Genomic DNA, 22,942 nt, shown 5'->3' on the forward strand with positions numbered 1-22,942 from the left:
AGGATTGATTTGTTAAGCACTAACTTTCCTAAGTGTTTCTCAAGTTGGAGCAACCACAATTGTTTGGATTAATGGGAGAATTAAAATTAAACTAAAAACAAAACCTCTAAGTATTAAAAACTGAATATTGAAAGAAAGAAATCAAACACAAGGATAATATCAATCTAACAAACGGTTAGGGTTTTGACTTTATTCAGACTCTATGGATGGATTCAATGGATTATGCTAATTTCACACCCACATGCACGGATTGTAAATCGAATTCTCTAAATTATCAAACATACCTTCTCAGGCTATGAATTCCTACTTTTCTCTATTACTTCTGCACCCAACAAATTGAAGAATAATAGAATCAAGTTCATTAAGCTAATAGAACCCTAGGTTGATTTCATTGGTTCTTAAATCTATCTCTAGCATTTAATACTACAACGGTGATTACCCAAGAAGCTCAACATGATTCATTTCTCAATCTCATCATGTTCATCAAATAAATTCCATAAAAACAGAATAACCACACAATCTATGCAATAGAGGATGGAAATAACAGTAATCAATTCATTAATCCATAAAAATCCGAAGTTCATCAAAACCCTAACCCAAAAAGGGTTAGTTCATAACTAATTTAACATAAACAGCAAAGAAAACAGTAAATAAAATAATAAGCATATTGAAATAAAGAGAAAGAAAAGATATCTCCCCTAGTTGAAGAATCTCCAAGGTTAAAATCTCCAATCTTCTCTATTTCTCAACATAAATCTAAGTAATGTTCAAAGAAAACTCTAAAACAAAGCAAAAACGTCTCTCCCTACAAAAATGGCAAAGTGTTTCTTTTATACGTCACCCTAAAAACCTAAAACCTTCCTAAAAATGAAACTGTGCGTTTTGAAAAAATCTGAAATTCGCAGACTTCGCCACAGCAAAGGAAGACTTTCGCCGCGGCGACGAGGTAAGTTGGAATCCCGTTGCTAACTTCCTTCACCGCGACGAACCTTCATGAAAAATTCTGAATTTACAGAATTGCCTTTAGCTTGTTTCTTTGCTTGAATCTTCAATCTCCAATGCTTTCCCATGGGAACAAGCTTCATAGTGCTTCCATCTGCTTCAAAACTCTTCCAAATTCCGAGATCCGCTCACTTATGGGTCCAGAAACTCCAATTCGCTCATTATTTACTCAAAATGTCCATTTTGGCCTGAAACACAAAATGCAGAGAATTAACAATTAATTCAGGCAAAAATGAACTAAGAAGTATCTAAAATCCGGCCAAAAAGCCTAATAAAAATAGTATAATTCTCGGATTATCAGTCTTCATTAAAACTTTGAGGTTCCTCGGTTAACGACCCATTCCATATTGCCACTTCCAATGGATCTTTACCCTTAAGCTTGAACATTTGTTGCATTAAAGAGTCAAGTACATCAATGGAAAGCAATCATGTCATCATTAGGATACCTCATTGCATCAAAGATGTTAAATTGAATGACTTCCCCATCAAACTCCATTGTCAACTTCCTATTATGCACATCTATTTTCGTATAGGCTGTTTTCATGAATAGTCTCCCCAAAAGCAATGGCGTGGTTTTCACAGTTGTTTCATCTTTCATGTCAAGCATGAAGAAATCCACTGGAAAAACAAGCTCGTTTACCTGCACCAAAACATCTTTCACAACTGCCTTTGGATAGACCTTAGATCGATCAGCGAGTTGAATAACTACGTTGATCTCTTTAAGAGTACCAAGATTTAAATCAAGATAAATTGAGTAAGGCATGACATTAATAGAAGCACCTAAGTCTAACATTGCTTTCTCAAACCTTGTGTTGCCTATGACGCATGGTATGGTGAAACTACCCGGATCTTTGCACTTTGTTGGAAGCTTCCTTTGTAAAACCACTGAGACATTTTCTCCCACGCTCACCACCTCGTTTCCCTTAAGCTTTCTCTTGTTGGTGCACAGTTCTTTTAGAAATTTTGCATAACGTGGCACTTGGTTTATTACATCCAACAAAGGAATGTTGACATGTACTTTTCTAAAAGTGTCCAAAATTTCTTGTTCATGTTCCTCCTTCTTTGATGTGGCAAACCTGCTAGGAAAAGGCAAAGGAGGTTCGTAAGTATTAATAGGAACTTTAGATTGTACCTTAGGTGGATGTTTTGCATTGGAAGAATCGGTTGGCGAACTTTCTACACTTTTGGGCTGTTTTGTTCTACCTTGAATCAACTCATCTCCAACTTCTTTCTCATCAATTGGCTTCTTGTGAGTCTTCTCAAGTTGTCTACCACTTCTCAAAGTAATGGCACTAGCATTCTCCCTAGGGTTAACCAAAGGTTGGGAAGGAAGCTTTCTGGACCCATGCGCCTCTAATCTTCCAAGAGTAGTAGCCAATTGACTAACTTGGCTTTCCAAATTCTTGATTGACATTTTTGTTTCTTGTTGGAACTTGAGATTCTCTTGCTGAAATTGAAGAGAGCTAGTTGCTAATGAGTTTACCAAGTCCTCCAAAGACTTACCTTGAGGTTGGGAAACATTTTGGGGTCTTGCTTGGTACGGTTGTGGAGCTTGTAGGTAAGGGAAACCAAGTGGATTATTAGTGATAGTAGCTTGTTGATTTCCTCCATAGCTAAGATTCGGGTGATCCCTTCATCCTGGATTATAGGTATTGGAAAATGGATCATACCTTTGCCTTTGTTGTCCTTGGTATCCTCCCATGGCATTTACTTGTTCTGCATTTGTCTCTTGAAGGGTAGGACACATATCGGTAGGATGTCCCACATTGGAGTAAATTCCACATGTCTTCACTTGTCCAATTGCAATTTGTTGCATAAGTGTAGTCAAATTATTCAATTGTTGCTCAAGATTATTGGATATCCCCACTTCATTTACCTTCTTTGGTGGTGGATCGGATTGAGTACCAAATTGTTGAAAGTTTGCCGCCGTGGTTGCAATTAAGTTCCTTGCTTCTATAGGAGTTTTATCAACTCTTCAACTATTAGTGGACCACATATATCACTATGGATGATTCCTAACAATTCAGTAGCCCTTTCACTTTGTCCTGTGAAAGGTGACTGCCTAAAAGGCATGACTCGCTTACCTCAAATGACAAGAAGTCAAAAGGGTCAAAAACTCCATCCCTTTGAAGTTTTGCAATGCATGTTTGATTAACATGACCCAATCTACAATGCCAGATGTATGTATGGTTTTGATTGTTGTGTTTAACTTTCTTAGTTTCAACATTGAGAATATTCTTATTGTTTAAATCAAGAACATATAATCAATTATATAACCTTGCAATTCCAAATAGAATACCATTCAAACTAAAGGACAACAATCCATTAGAAATCTCAAAATGATATCTTATATTATCCAAAGCGGATATTGAAATAATGTTTCTAGAAATTGCAGGTACAAAATAAAAATCTTTGAGTTCCAATAATAGGCCCATAGGCAAAGATAAACAATAAGTCCCTACAACTAATGCAGCCACACGTGCTCAATTTCCAACTCGTAGGTCCACTTCTCCCATGGCGAGCAATCTACTTTGCCTTAGTCCCTACGCATCAGTACAAATGTGAGTACCACACCCTATGTCTATGACCTAAGATGTTGAAAGAGAGAAATTAATCTTAATCGTGTACATACATGAAGTCAAAGCGTCTGACTTCTTCTTGTTTGCGAGGAAAGCCTTGCAATGTTTCTTTTAGTGGCCAGGCTTGCCACAATAAAAGTAGACTACCTTCCCACCTTTTCCAATGCCGCCCTCAGGCTTGAGACCATCCTGTCTTTTGGGCTTGGGATTGGCCTTTCCCTTGCCCTTAACCTTTCCTTTACTGGCAATAACCAGTAAAACAGGCTTGGACTTTTTTCATGTCCTGTTCTACAGTCTTTAGCATGTTTAGAAGCTCTGACAAGGATTTCACTGTCATGTTCATATTGAAATTCATAATGAGTGGTGCAAAAGAATCAAGTAAGGATTGCAGAAGTAAATCCATTTGTAATTCTGCATCCAACCCAAATCCCAAAGTCTCAAGCCTCTCTATGTACCCAATCATCTTGAGCACATAAGGACCAATTTGGGCTTCCTTAGTCATACGACTTCTAAACAACGCACTTGACACCTTGTACCTCTCATGTAGAGCGTTTCCTTCGAAAAGCTCCTTAAGGTGTAGAATTATGGCAACAACGTCCATAGTCTCATGCTGCTTTTGCAGCTCAGGTGTTATCGATGATAACATAAGGCATTGAACAGTATCAGCATCATCAAGGAACCTTTGGTAAGTTTCCTTTACTTCTTGAGTTGCATCAGGATCAGCTCAGCCAAATAAGGCTCGTCAAGGATATAAAATTTCTTTTTGGACTTCAGTACAATCTAAAATTTCGATACCAGTCCGAGAAATTAAATCCATCAAGCCTGTTTTCTTTCTTGATTATTGATCGTAGGTTGATATTGCTCATTTTTAAATGAATCTACAATACATAAAAGTAAAATCAATATAATTTTTATTATTATTTTGATATGGTAGAAGTATACCCTTTGCTCTGGTGAACAAGGTTCAAATGAACAGTGGTTTGATTAAAGACATGATGATGGAAGACTCAATTTTGACTTAATATACTTTAGTTGAGGGGTTTTTTTATTTTATGTCTCACCAATTTTATCTTTCTTAGCATGTTGTAGTCATAACATACACCCTTAGCATGCATACTAAGCGTAAAATAAATGTTTTGGTACATAGCCTTAACTAAAACCGATTTGCTTAAGTCAAGAGGAATTGCTAGGTCAACCTAGGTTTAAAAGGAAATGGATTCTTCAAGTAATTTTGCCTCCTTCCCTTTCATCGCTTCTTCTTCTCAAACATTACACAACTTTCAAAAATAAAATTACATTTTCCATTATTGAAAAGAAACCTTGAGTTACATTCGAGGGGAGTGAGATGACAGAAAGAAGTTACACTGGAGGTTTAGAGAAAGGCAGGGCACGCAGGCCCTATTTTAAATTACATAACCCAAAACAATTAAACTAGGTTCGTAGGCTTATGCACCAAGCACCATGCATATTCACAAACAAGAATCATGCATAAACAATCAAAATTTAATTTTGATTAGGTTGATAAATTATGTTACCCCTTGAATTTTGGCAGTGTTGTGTTTAAGTCCAATAAGTTTTAAAAATTTCATTTTAGTCCCTTATTATCGGGCCTCACTCAATTGGGCCTCTAGAATGTTTCTAACATGCATCAACATTTTTAAGAAAATTATAGATTAAAAATATCACACAACAATGCAATCACGGCCCAAAATTCAGCCTATTGCATCTTTACGTGGGCTGCCCAAAAAAATCCAGATTTGGTGCACGTTTTAACGCACACCAGATCAGGCCCTTAGCTGAAAAACCAAGTGTCAACCGAGGCCAAGGGAGCACTTAGCCTCCATGAGGTAGCCCCAAAACAACAGCCAATCAAGAGGATAGTAGCGGCGCATTTGCATGCACCACTGTTGCATGCGGCAGTAGCCTTGGTGTAGTCGCACAAGGCTGTTGTTGTGCCGTTTGTGGTGGCACAGCCCAAGGCCACATGCTGGAGCATGTGTCCAGCACTCCTCCCCGTGCGGTAGCGTGCAACAGCAGCATGTAATCTGTGAAGCAGCAGCGCACAAACTGCGTCTCGTTGCTACCGTGCTACCATGGCAGCACACAGCAGCAACATGCCACCCTACAAGGCAGCATCCTCCTCAGATCGGAATCAAGTTTTATTTGATTTCGATCCCCCAAAAAAACAAATGCCAAAAAAAGAAAAAAAAAAAACAGATTTGCAGCACGTCAACCACAGCAGAGTTTTAACACAAAAAAAAATTAGTTTTTACACATCATGCAATAACATAATCGATACATATCGAAATCAATTCAACCAAACATTGAATAACAACGTAAAAGGTATAAGGAAGACACTGATACCACTGTTACTCACTGATGGGGTTTACGTAGCAAAAAAAAAAAAAAATCCCCAACAACAATATTGAACCCAAGAACCTTTTACCCGATTTACATTATTTACATATCAAATGATGTTGAATATAAAATTTCCAGATTTCATACCAGCGTTTGGAGGCCCCTTCAATCGATACAAATTACTCATACTCTAAGATAAGAGTGAACTCTCGGTATCCACAAGAAGACAGATAGTGATTGACTTGCGGTCTCAAGTGCTAGTAAGACACACAAGCAAAAGGTTGTAGAATTTTTCTTCAAGAAAAATTCTCGTCTCCACCAAGTGAAAAACGTGAGAGAGAGTGAGGTGAGTGGCTTGGATTTAATTAGTGTGTTCTCCCATTTTATTTTAATTTTAAGTTCCCTTTTATATGTAACAAAAATTAAAACCCTAATCTAGTTAGGAATAAATTTATTCCATGACTAGAATAGTAAATCCTCATTACCAAACAAGGTAATAATCCGCATGGCATCTTATTCAAATTCAAATATGATTTTCATATTCATATATTATCTTTATTAATATCAACAACTATTAATATTGAATATATATTTAAATTCAAATATGAATTTCATATTTCATATATATATTATCTTCACTAATATTAATATTAAATAATGTATATAATATTTAAATATATGAATATATTTAAATACATAATCTCACTAATTTTAATTTCAATATGAAATTAAATATAGGCAACGACCTCAGCAAATTTAATTGCACTATAAGATTACCAAAATGCCATTTCATCTCAAAAGACGAAAATATCCTTTCCATCATAAATGATGAAAATACTCTTTCATCACAAATGACGAAAATACCATTTCTCCCTAATTCATCCTTAATTTGTCTTCTATGTGTGTGACTCAAAGGCTCCTCATCATATCGGCAGTGAGTAGTCTCGCGATTGACACCAATCAACCGTCTCACTAATCACAGACCAAGATTGGCCCCTAGCAAGGCATCATGGCCACTCGATAGATTCGGATTTAGCGAAACAGTTTGCCTATCAATGATATGGTTACCGTGCAAACCGATCCTTTCATCATCTGTTATCTCATCAAGGCTCAGGTACAAAAATAGTGTCAACTTTAGTTATCTTCGATATCTTTGTATTCAGTTATTGGACCAATGACCAGAATAATAAATTGGATTGAGCAACAACTCAATCCCATTATGACCACAGCTTTAGTGTCATTGCCATTTACTGAATTGCGCCGTGAGGTAACTTCTCCCGTACCAGGGAGTGATGAATCCTTTATTGATCCACCATAGTCTTGATACACTTCTCAATGCAGCCAATCACTACCGTATTGATAGCTCTGAATAGAACTACGTTAGGCTAGTGTCAAACTACACCAATCGATGCATAAGGCGCTCCGATGATCTCAAGTCTAAGGATCACATGCACCACCATTCGTTAGAGGATTTATTCCATAGACACTAGGGTTACCATTTATATGGAATTCTCTGGTGGGTCTATCTAGTGGACTTACCTACAGGAAGCATCATGTGTCGCAACAGGTTGTCAGCAAACAACCTTGACAAGTGAGATCAATCACTATCTTTCGACAGGGTCGTTCAACACTATGATAGCCTTACCGTATTATCTGTGTCCTTGGTCAGAATAATACTGGTGTTACGGACATTTCTAGAATGGCCACCATATGTGATCATAGGGTTCTCACTATCAAGATTCGAAACACTTGATACCCTCGTCACAGTTCTACCATCCTAAGGACATATATCAATACACGCAATTATGATTTACATGATATAGAAGAAAATTGTCTTGTATTGATTGATAAACATTATTACAAAGAGTCAATTTTACAATAATTGATTGGCTCTAGGGCACCAATTGGTGTAGTTTGACACTAGCCCAACGTAGTTCTATTCAGAGCTATCAATACAGTAGTGATTGGCTACATTGAGAAGTGGATCGAGACTATGGTGGATCGACAAAGGATTCATCACTCTTGGGTAAGGGAGAAGTTATCTCACTGGGTAATTAGTAAATGACAATGACACTAAATCTGTGGTCATAATGGGATTGAATTGATGCTCAATCCAATTTAATATTCCTGTCATTGGTCTAGTAACTGAATACAAACATGTCGAGGATATATGAGGTTGACACTATTTCTGTATCTCAGTCTTGATGAGATAACAGTTGATGAAAGGATTTGATTGCACGGTAACCATATCATTGACAGGCTGCGGTTTTGCTAAATCTGAATCTATTGGGTGGCCATGATGCCTTGCTAAGGCCAATCTTGGTCTGTGTGTAGTGAGACAATTAATTGGCGTTAATCGCGATACATCTTATTGTCGATATGATAAGGAGCCTACGGGTCACACACTTAGAAGATAATTTAAGAATCAATTTGTGAGAAGGGTATTTTTGTCTTTCAGAAAGAAAGGGTATTTTGGTAATCTCACAGTGCAATTAAATTTGCTGAGGTTGTTGCCTGTATTTAATTTTAATATTAAATTAAATTTGTGAGATTATATTTAAATATATCTATGTATATATTTAAATGAATTATTATTATTAATTAAATATTAATATATATTAATTGATTTTAATTATAATAATAATTAATTACTTAAAATACCATAAAGGGTGTGTTTGGTTGCAAGGGTAAACTGGGGTTGGAGCCCACGGCTATTCCGAAGTGGAATGGGGTTTTAATTATTGCACTATATAAATGCAACTTAAAATTAAAACATAGAGGAATTATTCATTCAATTAAAAAACCCTAGCCACCCTCTCTCTCTCTCTCTCTCTCTCTCTCTCTCAAGAAGAAAACTTTTCTTGTTCTTCTTTCTTGATTCTTGAAACCCTTGATTGTTCTAGCAAAATAATCAAGGGTTCTTCGAATTATCTTTGTGTGGACTTCCGTGAGTGTGATCCTACTTTGGATCGATTGGTGAAAAATCACGTGAACAGTAGATAGTGAACAGTAACCGTGAACAGTGTTCCTATCCAAAATCAGAGACATTCAAAGGAGCCTCCAAACATACGTAAGTATTATAATCCTTGAATGGATTTACTTTATACAGATTTTTGTTTATAAACATGTAAACGGTATAATCTATACTCAGATCTAGGCAAAGAAAGGTAATTGATTTACCGATTGAATTTTTGTTTTCTGCTGCATATGGTAGATCAATTACTTACACTATGGTCACAACACCACCGATTGCATCACCCAAATATTAGAGGTAGTAGCTCTATTAAAGAAGGGACACCTCTGAGATTTATTGACAAACAAGGGAAAGAATACAGTCAGCCAGAGAAACAAGAAAGAACTGTCTCCTCCTCCTCGAGAACCTACACCAAAGGGATTTTGCACCATCATCTCTGGTGGTTCAAAAGTCAGTGGGGTTATTGATGCGTTGTAATTACAACATGCAATGTGTAGCAAATGCACTAGTCGCAAAAAGTAATAAAGTGATAATTAAAGTATCGTTCCCACAAGGATTGTTTGTTAAGCACTGATTTTCCTAATTGTTTGACAAGTTGGAGAAAACGAAAAATGTTTGGATTTGCGGGATGAATTTAAGCTAAAGTGAAAACAAAATTTACTACGTACTTAAAAGGCTAATTAATGATAGTAAAACTAATTCACGAGAAAATATCAATTAAAGCAAACGGTTAGGGTTTTGACTTCACTAGGATTTAATGAAATAATCTACGAATTATGCTACTTCTACACTCGCATGCACGGATTATAAATCGGACTCCCTACTGTGTAAAACATACCTTCGTAGGTTATGTTTTCCTACTTTTCCCTATTAAGCCTCCGCACCCAACAAATTGAAGATTAATAGATCCAAGTTCATTAAGCTAATGGAATCCTAAATTGATTTCATTGATTCTCAAACCTATCTCTAGCGTTCAATACAACAATGGCGATTACCCTAAGAAGCTCATACATGATTCATTTCTCAATCTCATCATGTTCAACAAATAAATTCAATAAAAACAAGAACAATCACACAATCCATGCAATAGAATGTAAAAGCAACAATAATCTAATGATTAAACATAAAAATCCTAATTACATCAAAACCCTAACCCAAAGTGAGTTAGTTCATACTGAAATTAATACAAATAGAAATAAAAACAGTAAACAAAGCATTCAACATATTGGAATCAAGAAAAGAGAACAAAAATCTTCCCTATTTGATAAATCCCAAGAGTTAATCTCCAATCTTTCTCCTTTTCTCCCAAAAATGTCGAACTCCTAATAAAATGGCTAAGTTTTTCTTATATAGTTGGTCCAAAAACCTAAAACTCACCTAAAACAAAACTGTGCATTTTAATAAAAACTAGAACTTGCAGACTTCACCACGACAATGAATTCCCAAGAGCTTATCATCGCGGCGAAGAATGAACTTCACCGTGGCAAACTATTCTGAACAATTCTAAAATTACGGAATTGCCCTCCACTTGCTTCCTTACTTGAATCTTCAATCTTTGGTGCTCTCCAACAGGAACAAGCTTCATAGTGTTTCAAATCCACTTCAGAACTTCCCTGAATTCTAAGATTCACTTGCTTCTGGGTCAAAAAACTCAATTCCGCTCTTTATTTGCTCAAAGTGCATGTTTCGGCTTGAAACATAAAACATATGAAATTAAGTTGTAATTCAGGCAAAAATGACATAAGAAGTATCCAAAATCCGGCCAAAAAGCCTAGATAAAATAGTATAATCCTAGGATTATCAGTTATTTACTCCTCAGCCAGGTGGCATGCCCGAGCAAGCCATCACCTAGAAGTCCGCTCTACCCATCCACCCTCCCAAGCACTTACTAAGCAGGTCATCCAATTTGAGGATGACGAGCCAACCACCTTAGCCGCCCTATACCATGATGCCTTAGTCATTTCCCTCCAAATGGCCAACATCCTAGTCAAAAGAGTGTTTGTAGATAGGGGATCCTCGGCCAATATCATCTTCTTGAAAGTTGTGAAAACTATAGGACTAGATGAGTCGAATCTCAACAAGCGCCCAACCATCCTGATTGGGTTTAGTTCCAAACAGAAGTACACTATTAGTGAAATTGCATTACTCATTAATGCTAGTAGAGTAAACCGACAAACCATATTCTTGGTGCTCGACTACCCTTCCCCCTATAACGTCATCTTGGGTTAACAAAATGTTCGTTGAACACCTGAGAGATACCATGGAAGTATGTATTGACGACATGCTCGTCAAATCCCTCTGTAATGCCCACTTTGAGGTACTTAGCTTATTCATGTTTACTTGCCTTTAAATGTTGTTGGTTAGCCCTTAGTTAAGTTGGTAGGGTGATATTGTAGTGTGGTTGCCCTGAATTTGGTGAAGACTTGGCGAAGTAGAGAATTACAGACTTCGTCGAGGCAAAGAATAAGCTTCACCGCGGCGACGTACGCTCTGTATTTTTTAGCTGAGGTGAAGAAAAATCTTCGCCGAGGTGAAGAGTTGGCTGAATTTCATGTGAAGTTTCTAGAGGAATTTTCCATAGGGGAAAGTGACCATTCTACCCCTCATTAGCAGGAAAAGTGGAGAGTGAAATGTAAGAAAATTTTATGGAGAATGTATTGGGATGGGGTTGTATTTGTAAAGAATTAAAGGGCAACGATGGAATTTCTAAGAAAGTGTTAGGGCAAAATGGGAAAGAGTGCTTATTTATGTGAGCTAGTAAGGGTTTAGCCTTACGAACCCTCCCATTCTCTACACCCCATACACCACTTCCACTCTCCATTCCTCTCATCTCTTCACCAATTTTCTAAGGGGAAATTAAGGGCTTTTGGTTGGATTTTGGTAAGGATTTGATCCTAAGCATTTCGTGGAACTACTCAAGCATAAGGTAAGTAAATCCAACCTAAGCTAAGATTTAAGTAATCAAATGATTTGATATGCATGTATATGCTTATGAGTTTGAGATTGATTGTTGAGAATGATGCTATTGCTAAGTATATGGCTTTTGATGAGTAGATTTAAGCCCTGAGAAGTGGAGTTGGTATGATGGTGACCAAGTGAAACTTGGTTGAATTTAGAAAGAATTTGAGTAGAATATTTGAAGTGTATTTTCCTGGCCAGGATTTGTGATGATTCAAGGGAGTTTTACTCCAATTATGGATGGTTTAAGAAAGAAGGATAATTATAGTTAAAGTAGAATTTAAGTATGCATGCTTGTTGTTTGATGAAATGTCTAAGAGAAATATATGCATGAGAAAAGAAAACTTAATTTTGTGCAACATTGCATATTTGCATTACATGCTTGCACTTAAGAAAGAATTATGAGCATGAGCCATCCGCATGCATATATTTGCATATGCATAAGAATTTAAAGAAAGAATAAAGACCTTTAAGAATAAAGAGAAAGAAAGAAAAGCATTAAAGAATTAAAGAAAGAAAAGTGCTAAAGAAGAGAAAAGAATAGGTTGTTGTGATAGGGAACCCGTGGGTGATAAGAAGAAAAATTCCCACATACACGCCACCTTAATTGAGTGGCCTAAGAAGAAGAAGATTTTGTACGGCCTGTAAGAGTGTATGTGGATGAGGGCTATACTAAGAAGAATTTCTTACATGCACACAACCTTAATTGAGTGGCCTAAGAAGAAGAAAGAATTTGTACAGTCCGTAAGAGTGCATGTAGATAAGGATTGTACTCACTCACACGGCCAGGGTTCCAAATTCATGCATCAACCGAGTCTGATCGGCAAAGAATAAGAAAGAATGAGAAGAAAAATAAAAATAAGGAAGAATGAGAAAGCTTGAGCAGGAAAGAAAAGAAAAGAAGAGCTTGAACAAGCAAAAAAAGAAAAAGAAAGAAAGAAAAGAAAAGAAACAGAATAAGAAATAGAAAAGAAGAAAGAAAATGCATTATTGCATATGCATTTCATTCATGCATGTTACCATGAATCCATCATGGTTAGTGAGAATAAGAAAGAAAGAACAAAAAGAAAGAAAGAATAGTGAGAACTAGAAGCAGTGAAAGAAAAGAGAAAGAACAAAGAGAGAATGAAGAAGAGAAAGAATAGAGTAAGGAAAGAATTCAAGAGAAAGTCACGGGGATGGAACAGTAGAAGATTTACTTATTGAGCAATTTTGTGCTCATCCCGTTATTTTTCCATGTTTTGTAAGAAATAGGTGAGAAGCATTCGGATGGACGTCGAGAAGCGAAGAGAAATGGTACCACTATCCACAGTTGCTAAAGCTTTTGTATATGCTATTTTGTATTATGTAAAGAATTATATGCTAAGTAAAGAGACAATTTTGGGCCCATCTACTTTTCATTCAATAAATATGTATGTTTTCATAGTATATTTTCTAAGTATACTAGTAGAAAAGAAGCTATTACACCCTCATAGCCGAGCAACACCTTGACCACCTCAACTAGGCCTTCGTTGTCCTAAAAAAGTACAACATGAAGCTCAATCCAGCCAAGTGTTCATTTGGGGTCTCATCCAATAAATTTTTGGGATACATGTCACTCAACTCGAGATAGAGCCAATCCTGATCAAATCCGGACGGTCTTGAATATACCATCACCCACATGCATCAAAGACGTCGAGCGCCTTACTTGGCAAGTGGCTGCCCTAAGTCGTTTCATCTCCCGGTCCATTGACAAGTGTCATCACATCTTCACCACGCTTAGAAAATCCAAGAAGTGTGAGTGGATCCTAGCCTGCAAAGAAGCCCTACAGCAACTAAAGAAGTACTTAACATCTCCCCTACTCATTTCCAAGACTTTAATAGGAGAAAAGCTTTACACCTACTTGGCAGTCTCAGAGACAGCCATCTCATCAATACTAGTTTGAGAAGACAATACGAAGCAGCTACCAGTATACTATGTCAATAAGTCTCTCTTTGATGCTAAGACCTGGTACAGTCAACTAGAGAAACTGGCACTTGCACTCATCCATGCATCTAAGAAGCTCCAGCCCTATTTCCAGTGCCACTCCATAGTCGTCCTCACCTCTTTCCTGCTCAAAAAGATATTTCATAAGCCAGAGTTATCAACTCGACTCACCCAATGGACCGTGGAACTCAGTGAATTCAACGTATCCTTCCAACCACGCACCGCCATCAAGTCTCAAGTGTTAGCAGATTTCATTGCAGACTTCATTCCCAATACTTCCATTCAGGCGGAGAGAGAGTTACTATGCATGACTAGCGAGATACATTTGAAGTGGATTATCTCGGTGGATGGATCAAGCAATGTGAACAGAAGTGGGTTACGCATCGTACTGATCACACCAAAGAGAGACATCATCCAGCAGGCCATTCGGTGTGGGTTTAAGTGTACAAAAAATGAAGCTAAATATGAAGCTTTGATAGCCGGTCTCTCACTTGCCAAGGAGACCAGAGTAACAAAGTTGGAGGTAAAATCTGATTCCCAACTCGTAGTCAACCAGTTGCAAAGCACCTACTAGGCTCGAGACTAAAAAATGACAACCTATATGAACCTGGTCAAAGAGCTTCAGTCGGCTTTCAAAGAATTCACAATCACCTAAGTCCCAAGAACTAAAAACACCCATGCTGATGCACTTGCCAACCTTGGCTCGGCTCTTCAAGGCTCCTGGTAGCTTATTGAATGCACCAAATTAATTAACCTTACTAACCTAACTACTAAATTGTATATAGGGTGAGCAAGGGTCGATCCCACAGGGAATGATTCAATTAAATCCTATATTCTATGCCAATAGTCACAATGAAAACAACACAATAAAACCCTAAACAGTGAACAGGACAACACAACAGAGTAATAAAAGGGGTTTGTAATCAAGGCAAACTAAAGTAAAACAAACAATGGTAGAAAATATCAGATTAAAAGCAATTAGTTCTCGGTTCAAGATCCACCTAAACAAGCATTGGACATGAACTAACCGTAACACTGTTCTATCTCATTATTATGGAACTACTGACCCTAGGAAACAACAAGCTCTGTTACCCGAATTCTCCCTTAATCGTCACTACTGAAATAAGCTCTTCAAGTAGATCCTAACCCTCGAACAACCTAGAATAAGCTCTCTAAGTTTAATTCAATGGCAGCCTTAAGAATTAGGAAAATAGATCAATCTAAGCAACAATCACACAAGCTCGGATTATTTAACTTAGGTTATGTTATTCAAGATGACAGAATGAAAACTTGTCCATAATCATCTATCATCACGTGTTACCCATTGAATAGAAAAAGGACAATTACGGATCACAATTCCTAATTCTAACAGATAAAATTCCGATTAAACAATTCAGCAGGCCATTACTAAATCATCCCAAACAGAAAATTATAAACAATTAAAACAGAATAACATAAACAATTCCAATAAAAACGAGATTAAGAATAATGTTACTGAAGTTAGGTTACACCAATGACATGAATTTAGGCTTCAAAATCCCCTTGAACTGAAAAAGAAAGATCAGCCTCACATCTTGACGTAGAAAGTAAAAGAAAACCGAAAAAACTAAAAACTACTGCTGTTCTCTTCTCCCCCCTTTTTAGCTTAACAACTCATCAATAAATAACAAGTGTTTTCCTTAATTCTACCCCAAGAATCACGGAATTTCTTTCCTAGACGTTTCCTAGAAGACAGACTTCCAGATTTGTCAAAATCTTATCAGATATGGAAAACAGAATTTGTCTCCAGCTTGCACCAGGATTCTCGCAATGTAAAAGATCTTTTCTGGGCTTAGTCACTTCATAAAAATTGTAGTCCCAGATGTTTAGATGAATCTGGGCTTTTGAATCACCCACTTTCGATAACTGACGCTCTAGTTAGGCCCGTTTGAAGATTCAATACTCAGCCAGGAAATCCTTCCGCGACTAGGATTCCAGGTCCAGTTTTGCAACAACTAATGAAGACCCAAACGAACTCAGATTCTTGGCCATAATACCTTCTTGAAAATCTTGATTCGTTTACTTTAATTTCTCTGGAGAACACTTTTGCAATTGAGAAATCTAACTCCATGAAAAACCTGAAAAACGAAGCACTGGTCAGAATAACAAAAATTCTGGAATTTCCTAATCTTTTATCACTTATTTCCTAAAGTCTATCCGATTATGCCAAACTCACAAAATACACTCTAATCAACTCAAATAGGCATAAAACATGACAAAAAACATAATATGGAAGGAACAAAAATATATAAATTACACTCTTATCAGCTCCTCCGAGTCATCCAACCCGCTCATGTTCCTCCAATGGCCAGCCGACTAGAAAGAACCCTAAACCAACAAGTCGCTCACACTTCAAGAGCCTACAAAAGTAATGGATGTTGAACCAACAGATTCATGGATGACCTCTAAACCAGGTACTTAGAAAAAGATAAGCGCCCAGCTGACAAAAATAAAGCATGCCACCTGAGAGCCAAAGTTACAAGATTCACCATCTACGAGGGCCAACTCCTAAAGAAGTCCTTCTCTGGACCTTACCTCAAGTGCATAACTCTAGAGGAAGCTAAGTATGTCCTTGTCGAACTCCATGAAGGCGAGTGTGGAAACCATGCTGGGGATGCAGCCCACCATACACTTTGACTCAACATCCTATGTAAAGAAATGTGACAGCTATCAAAGGTTCGCTCATGTCTTACACCTCCTGCTAGAGCGACTCCATTATATCCTCATACCTTGGCCATTCATGAAGTGGGGGATGGATATAGTTGGAAAACTCTGAACCGCACCTGAGTAACAAGTCTACATGTTAGCAGTTATTGATTATTTTACCAAGTGGATTGAAGCTGAAGCGCTGGCCCAAGTCAGAGACAGAGAGGTAAAAGTTTTCATATCGAAACATGTCATCTATCAATTCGGTATACTAAAAGAAATAGTTACCGACAACGGGTCTTAGTTCATCAGGTCAAGCTTCAGAGACTTGTATGACATGTGGGGAATCAAGCTCGGCTTCTTGACCCCTCACAGCCCCCAATCAAACGGCTACGCTAAATCATCCAACAAAACAATCATGCATACCTTAAAGAAACACCTCTAGAAAGCTAAAGGCGCATGGGCATATGAACTACCAAGGGTCAAAGTCTTATCGAACAACAGCCCACTCGTTCCTAGTGAAACCTCTTTCTTTCTTACATACGGATTTGAGGCAGTCATCCCAACCAAAGTATCAATTCCTTTAACAAGACTCTAATGGGTAAATGAAGAAGCCAACAACCAAATTGTTTTCCACAACCTAGACATAGTTGATGAACTCTGTGAACAAGCCAACAAATGCAACGATCTACCAACAACAGGCCGCTCGACACTATAATCGCAATGTTAGAGTGACAATGATCAAAGAGGGCGACTGGATCCTCCACAAAGTCTTCCAAAACACCAAGATGATCAACTCTAGCAAATTCGGCCCAACCTGGGAGGGACCTTACAAGATCACAAAGCAAGTAGGAAAGGGTGCCTATAGATTCCAGCCTCCTAAAGGCAAAGACATCAGCAACAGTTGGAATGCAATCCACCTCAAATGCTACTACTTCTAGTAAGATTTTTCTCAGCATCATTTTTTATTTTTTTCCATTAAAAAGGATGAGTGGGTGACAGGCTATTCGCAATATTCGCAAGTGTACAAAATCACGCAAGTAATAAAGCTTGAGTAAATAAGTGTCGAATCCCAAGAAAACTACCTACCAAGTACCAAACTAGTCTATTTTGTTACTATTTGATAAAACAAAATTTTAAGAATGAATTTAATGAAAAAGAAAACAAACTAAAAACTAAACAAAAGCAGAATTTTATTAATACTTCGGTAAACAGATCAATATGACTAAACCTAGGGCACGGATTTCACACTAATTTATTCCTATGCATTGACAATTATTGCTAACCTAATTAAACTCATTCTAAAGGCCAAACTCCCTGATATTTCACTAACTTTCTCTCGAACAGTTAGTGAATTAACCCTTAAGAAACAACCCAAAATATCTCTAAGTTGGATTTAGTAGTTAAGAGATCATTACATTATATGGAATTTACCAGAGCCTCATAAATCGCTGTAACCTATCTCTAGCGTTCGCTCAATCTATGGTTTTATTACCTTAGACAAATCAGGTTTCATCTCTTGATCTCAACCCAACCCATGATATCATTCAACCCTTGGATCCTTAAGAATTGAAAGCATTACACATAATAATAAAACTTATAATTAATGCTCAATAAGAATTAACAACAATAAAGTCAACACATATTCATAAATAGGGCTACATCTTTAGCCCTAGAAAAAGGATTTAGCTCATAATTGCAGTAATAAAAACAACCATTGTATTCAATAACATGACTTCAAGAAAGAAAAATATAAAAACTTCTCTAATTGGCAAACGAGAACTGCAAGAATTCCGATCTCCAAAATAGTAGTCGTCCTTTCTCCTTCTCTCCTCTCCTTAAAAACTAATTAAATACTCTTATTTATAGTGCTAGGGCTTGGGGGTTGCTTAGTAAAGAATTAAATGCCTTCACCCATTCAGATTCGGACTAGGAGAATGTAATAACCCAAACAGGCCCGTGACCCATCTCTGCAGCGATAATAAATGGTCGCTGTGGTGATCGTTCTTTCTATCCCATGAGTTCGTGATCTTCAGAATTTGGTAAAGTCATCAACACAAACTTTGTAGCTGTCTGAATAAGATTTCCAACACCATAAGAATCATCAAATTCTGATTTTTACAGCTCAAGTTATGATAGAAACATCGAAGCATGCTCATCTTGAAGGATTTCCAGATTTTACGTTGTATCTTCGACGCGTCACAACTTTCTCGTTTCAACTCCGATTCTTGCACTGTTTGTTCCTACTTGTCATGAATTCCATCGACATCATTTTTTTTCCTTCAAATATTGGTTTGAACTTGAAAATACTCAAAATACACCCGTGATCCCGTACAAGGTATTTATGAAATAATTAATTCAAATTCCACAATTTAAACACATTTTTCCAAAATAATCCAATTAAATCACTAACAAAATATATACTTTCAAGCTCTTATCACAACCCCGAACCAGCTTTTTGCTAGTCCCTAGCAAACTAAGCGATAAAATAAGTCTCTAAGCTTTAAAATAAAACAACCAATTAAAACCTATATCTAAACTATCCTAAATCACTTTCGTAGATTGACACGATTGCATTTAGCGTATATAACAAAACTTTAAACCCCTAGGCGGCCCTAGTTGGATGAGTTGTAGTCTCATGAGGGTTTCCAGCGATGATACCCACAAACATCCACACTAAACCTAACCTAAACTCCCAAAAAAGATACACATAAAAAGAACAAAAACTAACAAAAATTCTTGGATCAATTCATAAAGGTGTCTAAAAAATAGCATACACACAAAACAAATAGAATAATTAAGAATCACCTAAACTCACAAACAATGCAAACATCAATTCCATTTTCGTTATAGACCCTAGAACATCCATACAACCACAAACCATTAGTCTACAAACCCGGATGGTTTTATGCATAACATTCATGAACAAAATTTCGATCTCAGTATTCGAGTTATGACTTATATGTGAATCATGGAATCAAACTCCATAGGCTCACTTTTCAAACCACTCTCCACTAATGTAGAAGTTCACATTACCTTGGATCAATAGGTCTTTGTAAAGGTTGTAATGTGAGGTTAGAGTATGAGTTCACGAAGGAACGAAAGGGGAAATTAACAAAAATCAAATTAAGAGACTTAATTTTTATTCATCTTATTACTATCATACAAAAACGCTTCCCTTTTTCACTCAGTAGCTCCCTAACCTTAATCGAGCTTTTTCTTTTCGACAGTAATATAAACCCATTTGCATAATTTCAAATCTTCATAATGCTTTCCAATGCCTACTTTTCTTTTCTTTCTCTCTCTTTTTTCTTTTCGACAGTAATATAAACCCATTTGCATAATTTCAAATCTTCATAATGCTTTCCAATGCCCACTTTTCTTTTCTTTCTCTCTCTCTCTCTCTTTTTTTTTTTTTTTTTTTAACTTAACAATGAGAAGAAAGTAGAAAACATACACATAGCCCCATTGATCTTACAAGCACTCCACAACCCCCAACCAATTTCTTCGCATAAACCTGGGTTGTGGCAAAACTACACTTCCTCACCACCATTTGTACTAAGCTTGAATAACAATTAAGTCTCTTAAAGATAAAATGGGTAGGATTGTGTTTTAGGCTCATAATCAGGGTAAAAATTAAGATCAAATAAAGAAAAACAAGGCTAAATTGTGTTTAAAAGCTCAAAGGGTTAACTAACGATGATAATAAAAAAGGTCGGCTTGAAAGGTTCAATCGATCCAAAAACAGCCTAAATCATTTCCTAAGTGATGTGAACTCTAGGATTTCGTCTTAAGTGGTTGTCAAATGAGTTCTAGAGTTTGTTGAGATCGCAAAAAATTGGAAAAAGAAAAAAAAAAAAAAAAAAAAAAAAAAATGTTCATTGAAAAACACATAAAACGTCTCTAGTAGGTAAACTTAACCACTTTCAATCCACAAACCGCTAGGGTCTCAAATTAAATATCATTACAATTACAATCATCCGTAATTAAAGGCAAAAATTTATGTCCTCTACTTGTTATGTTATTGCAATCACATCCTATCATAGACATATAAATTAATCCAAGAAAAAACTCACAACATAAAACAAAAAAAAAAAAAAAAAAAAAAACAAAAAACTACTCCCTAAATCCATATCCATAAAGAAAAATGCTGCTCAAATGAAATTCCTACCCCCAACCGTAAAATCAACATTGTCCTCAATATTAAGAATAGGAAAAAGGAAAGAAAACGTTACCACATTCATCAACATTATAAAGTTATCCAGTTCGTGGTGTCATATGCACCAAATTTGTTCTATAAAATAAAAAAATAAAAAATAAATAAAACTCTAAACAGACCTTGTTGGCCATCATTGTTATGCAAAAAGAAAAAAAAAATAAATGGATATAGAGAGCATCAACAAACCAGAAATAAAACTGAAATAACAGTTCACAAGGACTTAATGAACAAACAGCAACAAAATGCAAGTACGTAAAAAGAAATAAACTACACTGACAATAGCAAACAAAAACACAACATAAATCTCTAGGTCTCCATCAGTGTCACACTCCCTACTCCTCCATACTCTCCTCATAATCATCATCAGAAGCATCAGCATCCTCCTCGTCCGAGGGGTACACAAAATCAGTCCATTCACACCTTGGCATTGCCATTCTAGCATGAGCAAGTTGCAATTTTTGCATCTCATATTGCACCCTCATTTGCCCACTCATCCAAGTCATCTAGGCTTCATGACAATGCTGTTGCTTTCTCAACTTATCTATATCTTCATTCATCTTCGTCAATTGATCTTTTTTTGATGGCTTCTTCGACGAACATGCTTTTGTCTTGGATACTTCCACTCTGCCCCCACTGGTGAGATTTTGCAGAAATTGCGCTGTAAGACATACTCCTTGCGGGATTAATACTTCTTCAGAATTCCAAGGCACTAGAGCTCGCTTACATAATTCAGTAATCAGTTGAGGGAAGTAAAAAACTAGTCTTGTTACGCTTTGCCAAATGGAGAATCTCATAAAAAATAATCTCACCCATATTCATCCTCATCTTGTGGTGGATAGCATACATCAAAATCGCCCTAGCTTTGCTAACAGTGCTCATGCATCAATCTAGAGCAGACAAAATATAACTAAATGTGCAAAATTGAGTCCAAAAACTTACTTTCAAATAGGATGTGTTCACCAACCACAATAAACCACGTAGCTTTCCCTTCCGTCAACAAATTAATCACGGCATCATAATTCACTTCTTGCTTGTATGTTGTGTAGGCATCCTCATCTATCTCAATTTGCAGCAGCCCATAAAACTCATTAATAGCGGCTGCAGTAAATACCACTTCCAATCCTCTTACCATTGTCCTTCCGTCAACACTATCAGGAACGTTGGCATAAAACTCTTTCACTATAGAGGCAACAACAGGAGCCAAAGGTTCTTTGCAAAATGTTTGCCAACCCAAAGCCTGAATTACATCAGTGATCCCCCTAACATTCTTTGTAAACACCAGCACTCTTTCTTCAATAAATCCACCAGGTTTCTTTGCAAAATTTTGATATCTCTCCTTGGCAGCCTGACTAACAAACCAGACATCATTAGAGGATTGGCCTTTTCCTTTTTCTCTCCTATCGCCTCCTGACTTTCTCTTGGGTGCCATTGTAACAATTTCCCACTCAACCAATACAATCAATTAAATCTACAGCTTCAACACCCACATAAATCACCACAAACTCCCTGTGCTAATTACAATCTCTTCACTCAATCAATGCAACCAATTAAATCTACAGCACCCAACTTCAATCACAAAGCTCTTTAAGCATAACATAAAGCTCCCACGAAAATTCCAATCAAGTGCTTCCAATCTTCAGTAACCAATAACACAATGCAAAATGGGTGAGAATTACTTGTTTGAACCAGATTCTATGCAAATTTTGCCTTGAATTGTTCTAGATTGGCGCAATTTCAAAAACCCCCAATCTTTGAAACCCTAACTTTGATTTTGTGAGAATCCTGAATTGCTTCCTTAATCTGCGAAATGTCAGTTGAAATTGAGTGTGTTAGTGAACAATTGAGGAAAAAAAATGAAGATGGGTTGAAGGAATGATGAATGGCAATGGTGTTTTGAGATTTTTAAAGAGAGGAAGAGAAAATGGCGTCTGTGGATAATGGCTTTTGAATGTGGGAAGTGGCTGATATAAACGCGAATTTGCGTTTGCTTTGTTCACTCACTGGGGCAACTGGATTTTTTGCCGCGGCGAGCGTGCTTCTTGTCGAGTGGGTGGGCGATGGTAACGCTCTCTACAGCGATGATATGTGTCGCTGCAGCGAGCATGATGATCTTTCTTTTTGTGTGCTAAAATGACACTCGCTACAGCGATAGTAATGTATCACAGCGGCGAGCGTGATGTTGAAGTGGCTGGGTAACCACT

At 37.0% G+C, this 22,942-nt stretch overlaps 1 protein-coding gene across 1 annotated transcript; it reads right to left on the reverse strand.

The window, feature by feature from the left end:
* Nucleotides 1-1,414: 1,414 nt before the first annotated feature.
* On the reverse strand, nucleotides 1,415-2,416 carry LOC116111551. Its single transcript, XM_031397721.1, has one exon. The coding sequence runs from the start codon at nucleotides 2,414-2,416 to the stop codon at nucleotides 1,415-1,417; it is 1,002 nt and encodes a 333-aa protein (XP_031253581.1).
* Between the last annotated feature and the right edge of the window lie 20,526 nt (nucleotides 2,417-22,942).

The sequence above is a fragment of the Pistacia vera genome, unplaced genomic scaffold (genome assembly GCF_008641045.1).
Source record: "Pistacia vera cultivar Batoury unplaced genomic scaffold, PisVer_v2 Contig644, whole genome shotgun sequence".
NCBI lineage: Eukaryota > Viridiplantae > Streptophyta > Magnoliopsida > Sapindales > Anacardiaceae > Pistacia > Pistacia vera.